General features: G+C 42.0%; 1 protein-coding gene across 2 annotated transcripts; it reads left to right on the top strand.

The window, feature by feature from the left end:
• Positions 1–279: 279 nt before the first annotated feature.
• LOC119349388 (U4/U6 small nuclear ribonucleoprotein Prp31 homolog) lies at positions 280–5627 on the top strand. Of its 2 annotated transcripts, none has more exons than XM_037617417.1 (9): positions 280–594; positions 1089–1121; positions 1215–1277; positions 1366–1503; positions 2113–3005; positions 3165–3235; positions 3335–3437; positions 4044–4119; positions 4951–5627. In XM_037617417.1, exons 2-9 carry the CDS (start codon positions 1119–1121, stop codon positions 5059–5061), a joined length of 1458 nt encoding a protein of 485 aa, XP_037473314.1. In that variant the 5' UTR covers positions 280–594; positions 1089–1118; the 3' UTR covers positions 5062–5627. The 2 variants fall into 2 exon arrangements, with proteins under 2 accessions (XP_037473314.1, XP_037473313.1); XM_037617416.1 differs by having other exon boundaries at positions 288–594; positions 1083–1121; positions 4951–5392.
• Positions 5628–7060: the final 1433 nt, after the last annotated feature.

Raw genomic sequence — 7060 nt, 5'->3', positions numbered from 1 at the left:
TCGGAGGCGAATCTGGACGGTTGGCTTGACTTTTCGCCTGACAATGTGGCCCCAGGTATGCTTTTCCCTTGCGCCGGAGCCCTTGAGCGCCCCCAGTGCGCCGGGTTCGGCCTGCGATCGCCAGGCGCAAAAAGGGTCAAACCGACGGAATTCGGCATTTTAAGGGCGTGACTGAGACGTTTTTCGGCGCCGGCACGGAAAAAACGCCTGGCAAGGGCTTGCTGGGGGCGCGGTTGGAGATGGCCTAAGCACCACCGTTCAAAACAACATTCCCTTCTGTCTGTCAAAAGGATAAACAACACGCCCCCTCCCCTCGCGTATCTCTCGAGACTGAAGGCTTCGGCGGCGCGAGCGCCGACCCCGACCCCGACCACGGCCAAGATCCCGGCGGCCCTTTCCTCCAGACGTAGCTTCTCCCACGGGCCTCGGTCCATACCGCCGCCCCAGCCTTCTCAACCCGTCGGCGCCGCCGCAGTCCTTATCGCCGCCGCAGCTTTCTCACGCCGTCGGCGCTGCCTCAGCCCACCGCCGCCGACGTTGCTTCTCCCACGGCCCCCCTTCTCCGGCGCAACCGGTATTCCGGCATTCTATCCGGTAAGGATCACCTCCCCCTCCCCCCTCCCTCCTTTTCCCCTAGGGTTTCGTTGTCGACGTTGGTCTCACCATTGGCGCGGCCAATAATTGGTGGATTTCGGCTTGATAATTTTAGGATTTCATTAGTTTTAGGGTTATTCTGTAAGATCCGCCCACAGTTTTTGAGGGTTGTCCGTTAAGGGCTCAAGTTTGTGCCACTGACCCGATCAATTGACCAAAGCGAAGGGTCTGGTTATCTTAAATTTCACCACCACAAACAAAAACATACCAGCAGTTTGGAGATTGGCCAGGCATGTTGTATATTAGTAACTACCACCAGTATTTCGCTCATAAGGTTTAGATTAATCCATTTTTATTTGTGCATTAGTATTTTATTAGCAGTATCCCACACCCTATCTGTAGTTTTTGCCTTTTTGGGAGCCCCTATCCTGGCACTACATATTTGTTGTGATTGAGCTGATCGTCCTCTTCAACAACTTCTCTTATAGGTCTAGCCTGCCGAGTGGAAGACTTGGGACAAGATAATGGTGAGTCCTGTTAAGCAGCTTGGCAATCTTAAATTTGCAATTTATGTTTGGCATTGGTCTCATGTCATGTTTCTAAATTGTGCCACTTCACAGGCAAGCCTTGCTGATTCTTTCTTGGCTGATCTTGATGAACTTTCAGACAATGAAGCCTACCCTGTGAGTTGATTTCTGTGTCTACTGCGTAACCATGTTTTATAAGGATATATTTGTAGGCAATTCCTTTATCTATTGTCAAACTTTTCAGGAAGAAGACAATGCTGAGGCAGTGGGTATGGATGAGGATGGTGACGATGATATGCCTGATCTTGAGTCTCTTAATTATGATGATCTTGACAGCGTCTCGAAACTGCAGAAGACACAACGTTATTCTGACATAATGCAAGTATGTGATCAAACTTGTAAATCTCCACTAAGCCTATACCTTTCTCTCTTGCACAGATCTATGTTTATCTGGCAAAAAGTAAAACCTTATTTGTGTGGTTAGGGTAATAACTCAGTTATATGATGTTCCATAATGTTTTCCACCAGAACAGTGTTTACTAGTTTGAAAAGAAAACTTAAATAACACATAGTATATGGATTTTGGGGACACACTCAGTTTATTGTTCTTTCATGTCTGATTCCTGAATACTACTTTAGATGTTCTTAGGGTGCAAATGGAGATATTTAGTTTGTTTAGTGTACAATAATAAACAAAAAGACCAACCAGAGACTAGTCCCTTGGGACCTGTAGTAAGACGACCTGATTCACCTGCAGAGGTAGGCCTCAAATGCAGGTCAGCTGTGACGCAGCGTGCACACTCGTGCTTCTAGCAAACCGAGCAATCCTCAGTTCATGCTCAATGTCACAAATGGTCCATGTGGAAAATATGGTCCATTCATTTTGAGTCCATATAGGGCATGCGGCGCTGTTCATCTGTATTTTAGCCTCAGTCTGCAACCCCCATGCATGACAATAGATTAATAGACAGTTCCATTTTTTCATGTGCAGAAAGTTGAAGGAGCACTTGAGAAAGACACATATTTGTCTAATCAAGGTTTCATCCTGGAGGAGGATCCAGAGTACCAGCTTATTGTAGATTGCAATGCCTTATCAGTAGATATTGAGAATGAGCTCATTATAATACATAATTTCATCCGTGACAAGTATAGGCTGAAGTTTCCTGAACTGGAATCCCTTGTTCATCATCCGATTGATTATGCCCGTGTTGTTAAGAAGATTGCAAATGAGGTGGATATAACACTAGTAGATCTGGAAGGGCTCTTGCCTTCTGCAGTTATAATGGTTGTCTCTGTGACAGCATCGACAACTAGTGGGAAGCCTCTTTCTCAGGAGAATTTGGTAAAAACCATTGAAGCATGTGACAGAGCCCTTAATCTTGATGCTGCAAAGAAGAAGGTGCTTGATTTTGTAGAGGGTAAAATGGGTTACATCGCACCAAACCTATCTGCAATTGTTGGCAGTGCTGTTGCTGCAAAATTGATGGGAATTGCTGGTGGTTTGGGAGCACTTGCAAAAATGCCTGCTTGCAATGTTCAGCTACTTGGAGCAAAGAAGAAAAATCTTGCTGGATTTTCTAGTGCCACATCTCAGTTTCGTGTTGGCTATCTTGAACAAGCCGAAGTATTTCAGAGCACCCCTCCAGCTCTGAGGACCCGTGCTTGCAGGGTTATAGCTGCAAAGGCAACTCTAGCAGCAAGAATTGATTCAACTAGAGGTGATCCAACTGGAAAAGCTGGCCGCAACTTGTTAGAAGAAATTCGCAAGAAGATCGAGAAGTGGCAAGAACCACCTCCTGCAAAGCTTCCAAAACCACTTCCTGTTCCAGATTCCGAGCCTAAAAAGAAGAGAGGTGGTCGCCGCCTTCGAAAAATGAAAGAAAGGTAAACTTTTCTCAACCTTTTTTTTTGCAAACAAACATATTGAACAACCTCATGCTTATTTTTCCCTTGAACTACTTGCTAATTTGCATTCCATGCTGAAACTTGATTCATCACATAAACAGTATGGTATCTTGTCATAATTTTGGTAACTTTCTGCAGATATGCGGTGACTGATATGATGAAGCTTGCAAACCGAATGCAGTTTGGCATACCAGAGGAGAGCTCATTAGGTCAGTTGGTTTTACAGGGCTGCTGGAATGACATTTTGTTAGTTAGTTTAGTTTCACTTTACCTTAATATTGACATGATCACATCTTGTTTATCACCAGGTGATGGTTTGGGGGAAGGTTATGGAATGCTTGGGCAGGCCGGAAGTGGGAAACTACGTGTCTCAGCTGCGCAAAACAAACTTGCTGCTAAAGTGGCCAAGAAGTATGTCTTCCTAATTCTTCCCTAAGTATTTTATTTTCTTCCTTTCTGTTCCTTGCCATGATGTTAAAGCATAAAGCACATGACTACTACTTGGCTCCGCAATGGAGGTTTTATGCCCTTTTACTCCCCAAAACATGGTATAACTTGTAGTGTACTGTGTTCTTTCTGACTGTTTCTAAATTCAATACAAGTTGGTTCAAACTATTAGAGGAAAATTTGCAAACATTGGAACTTAGATCCTCAATTTTAAGCTATCAAGACATACGTCAACAAGAACTGGTTCGCACAGCTTTCTCTTCACTGTGTTTATACTTTATACCCACCTTGATTCCCACTTCACAGAGCTTAATATCTAGTGCTTTATGCTTTATACCATCCTTATATCTATCTTTCCCTGCACATTTAGGTTTCTGCGCGCATTTTTTTTATGTTACAGATTATTTGCACCATGTACCATTTCCAGTAGCCTGGCAGACAATCGTTATGCTGCAGTAACTAACTCTCTTAAGTATCTTCACGTTGTTTATATTTCGATTCGTGACCTCTTTTATGATATTCATGCACTGCAATCTCTCTCTCTGATTCCATGTTACTTTCTAATATCAGATTCAAGGAGAGGAGTTATGGTAGTGGCGGTGCAACATCTGGACTGACATCTAGTTTGGCCTTTACACCAGTTCAGGTGAGTTTATTCCCCCCTGGTTTGTTATGCATGATATAATCCAGCTGTGAACATGGGACTATGGCTGCTACAGTGCTGCCTTCTCTAGATCGCTATGTTACTTTTATCTTGAACTCCCTCCGTCCCAAAATAAGTGTCTCAACTTTGTACTAACTTTAGTACAAAATTGTACTAAAGTTGAGACACTTATTTTGGGACTGAGGTAATATTATTTGCTTGGCTGTTGCTTGTCTTGCTCATGTTTGAGGGATCATAACAGGCAGTTCAACCATGGTTTATTTTACCTTTTATTTTTGCTGCAATAGTAGTAAGTTGCTAGATTTTGCTTATCTGTTGCTTACCTTTTACTCCCTCCGTTCCTAAATATTTGTCTTTCTAGAGATTTAAACAAGTGACTACATACGGAGCAAAATGAGTGAATCTACACTCTAAAATATGTCTATATACATCCGTATGTGGTAGTCCATTTGAAATCTCTAAAAAGACAAATATTTAGGAATGGAGGGAGTATTTGCTTAGCTGTTGCTTGCCTTGCTCATGTTTATTTCACCATGGACAATATAGTTTGATATGTTGAGTTTTACCTATGCTACCGTACATCATTGCATATTTGTTTTCTTGTAAACCAGGCACTGGATGGTTTGCTATTGTTAGCCTTTTATACATTTAGCACCTTGTGTATAGATAGATGGTAATCAGTAGGTTGTAGCATCTTCGACATCATTATATATTACCTTTTCAGTCAGCTTTTGTTATTTTTAAAGAGGTCAACCTAAGATCCTTGGCATCAACCGTTCCTTGTTTCTAATATACCATTGCTTTCACCTGCAGGGAATAGAGCTGTCAAACCCACATGCCCAGGGGAACCTTCTTGGAAGTGGAACCCAGAGCACGTATTTCTCCGAGACGGGCACATTTTCTCGGATCCACAATAGGCCATGACCGAGCTTGGAATCTGAAGATGAAAAGGGCCTGAGGTTAGAAGAGGGGGTCGTTTCTCGGTCCCAGCGATTCCATCTCATTCTGCGCACACCACTCAAGAGTTCCTGGGATTCATGCACTCGCACAGAATCAGCTTGTATTCTCAGTTGTATCGCGGGGTTTCCTAATGTAAGTACAGAAAGCGCACTACAACATCACAAGGTCTGAAGTCAGGCAGTACCCAACGTTACCAATGCTTCGAGTGTCGATAATCTTTCTAGAAAACCCGCTGGAATTGAATCGTTGAATTGTCTTGCCTGAAACATCCGCCATGCTGGATCATTCCATACCACAATGTGAGTTGAGCTCTAAACGAGTACTCCCTCCGTAAAGAAATATAAGAGCGTTTAGATTACTAAAATAGTGATCTAAACACTCTTATATTTGTTTACAGAGGGAGTACTTGTGATTTCTTTTTTTGATGGATATGATTGCAGTTCTGCTCCATCGGCCTTTGGTAATGGCAGGTCCTAATTAAACATGATCATGACAGTTACAAAGGAACAACGCCAGCAAATATTTTCTGAGTTCTTTTTAGTGTTTTATTAGGGGTGTTATTATGAGTCTTACTAGTGGAAGGCATAGCTTAGCATCTCCAGGCTACTCGTTTTTTTTTCTTTTCTTAAGTGGAATTTCGATGGTATTGTTTCTTTCGCTGGCCATGAGCCAGCACGCACCCTCCTTCCACCGCTCTCCCTTTTAGGCTGGCCCCTGCGCGGGGCAAGTTGTGTTCTGTTTTTATAAATTTCGTTTTTTTGCCTTTTCTTTTTTATTTTCTGTTTTTGTTTTCAATTCTGTAAAATCATTCAGGATTTCAAAACATTTCCAAATTTCAATGTTTTTTCAAGAAATCATAAAAATGTTTGTGATTTTGGAAAAAACATTCGTGTATTCAAAAAATGTTCACAAAATCGAAAAATGATTGTGAATTAAAAAAGGTTCACCGATTCAATTTTTTGCTGATTCAAAAAATGTTCATTCATTACAAAAAATGTTCTTGCATTTAAAAAAAGGTTCATGAATTTCAAAAAAATGTTCCTCGAATCAGAATTTTTTTGCCAATTTTAAAAATGTTCACGAGTTTAAAAAATTGTTCACAATTTCAAAAAACATGGTCATGAATTTGAAAAATGTTCATGATGAAAAAAGAGTTTGTGAATTTGAAAAATGTTCACGAATTTGAAACATGTTCGTAAAATGAAAAATGAAAAATTAAAAAGAAGGAAAAATATTAAACTTTTGAGAAAAAAGTCTATCATCAAAAATGAAAAGAAATAAGAAAAAATTAAAAAGAAAGGAAATAATGAAAATGAAAAAAGATAAAACTCGAAAGGGCAAAACAAAAAAAGGTCTGGGAAGGTTCTTGAACCTTCTCGAAACTGGAAATGACTAGTTGGGCCGGCCCAAAAAGTGTACGTGCGGGATCAGGAGGGTGAGCGCCAGGTCGCTAACCAACAACCTGCGCGCCAAATAGCATCGGCCTATTGTTTAGGGGAATGTCGTGGTGACGGCAACTCCAGTTGTTGGCAATGAGGAATTGGCCCATAGCCCAATTACGAGCAAGCCCACTGCTCACCCATCCCCTTCATTTAGAACAAACTGATTGCCCTAAAAAAACTAATCACTCGTCCTACCTTTATAAGGGAAGAATTGCTATTTCCTCTTGTTTTAAAAGAGGGTAAATGCGGATGTACAAGATGTTTTCCCCTAGTGAAAAAACACGGGTTTTGCTCCTCCGACAGTCGTCGTTTTGAGTTTTCCACTCCGTATCCACCTCGCCTCCTCGGGCTGGTCCAGGGGTGTGTCGTGTGCATCTTCCTTGCTTGGTCAAATTAGGTTTTCGAGGCCTATGGCTACTGAATGGAGCGGATCGCAGAAGAGTTCGAGGAAGGAGATCACAAAGGACCTGATTGGTAGCCACAAATTACAAGGGGGAAGAGCAGTGGCGGAGCTAGTACAG

The sequence above is a fragment of the Triticum dicoccoides genome, chromosome 1B (genome assembly GCF_002162155.2).
Source record: "Triticum dicoccoides isolate Atlit2015 ecotype Zavitan chromosome 1B, WEW_v2.0, whole genome shotgun sequence".
Classification (NCBI taxonomy): domain Eukaryota; kingdom Viridiplantae; phylum Streptophyta; class Magnoliopsida; order Poales; family Poaceae; genus Triticum; species Triticum dicoccoides.
This window is presented reverse-complemented; position numbering and strand designations above follow the sequence as displayed.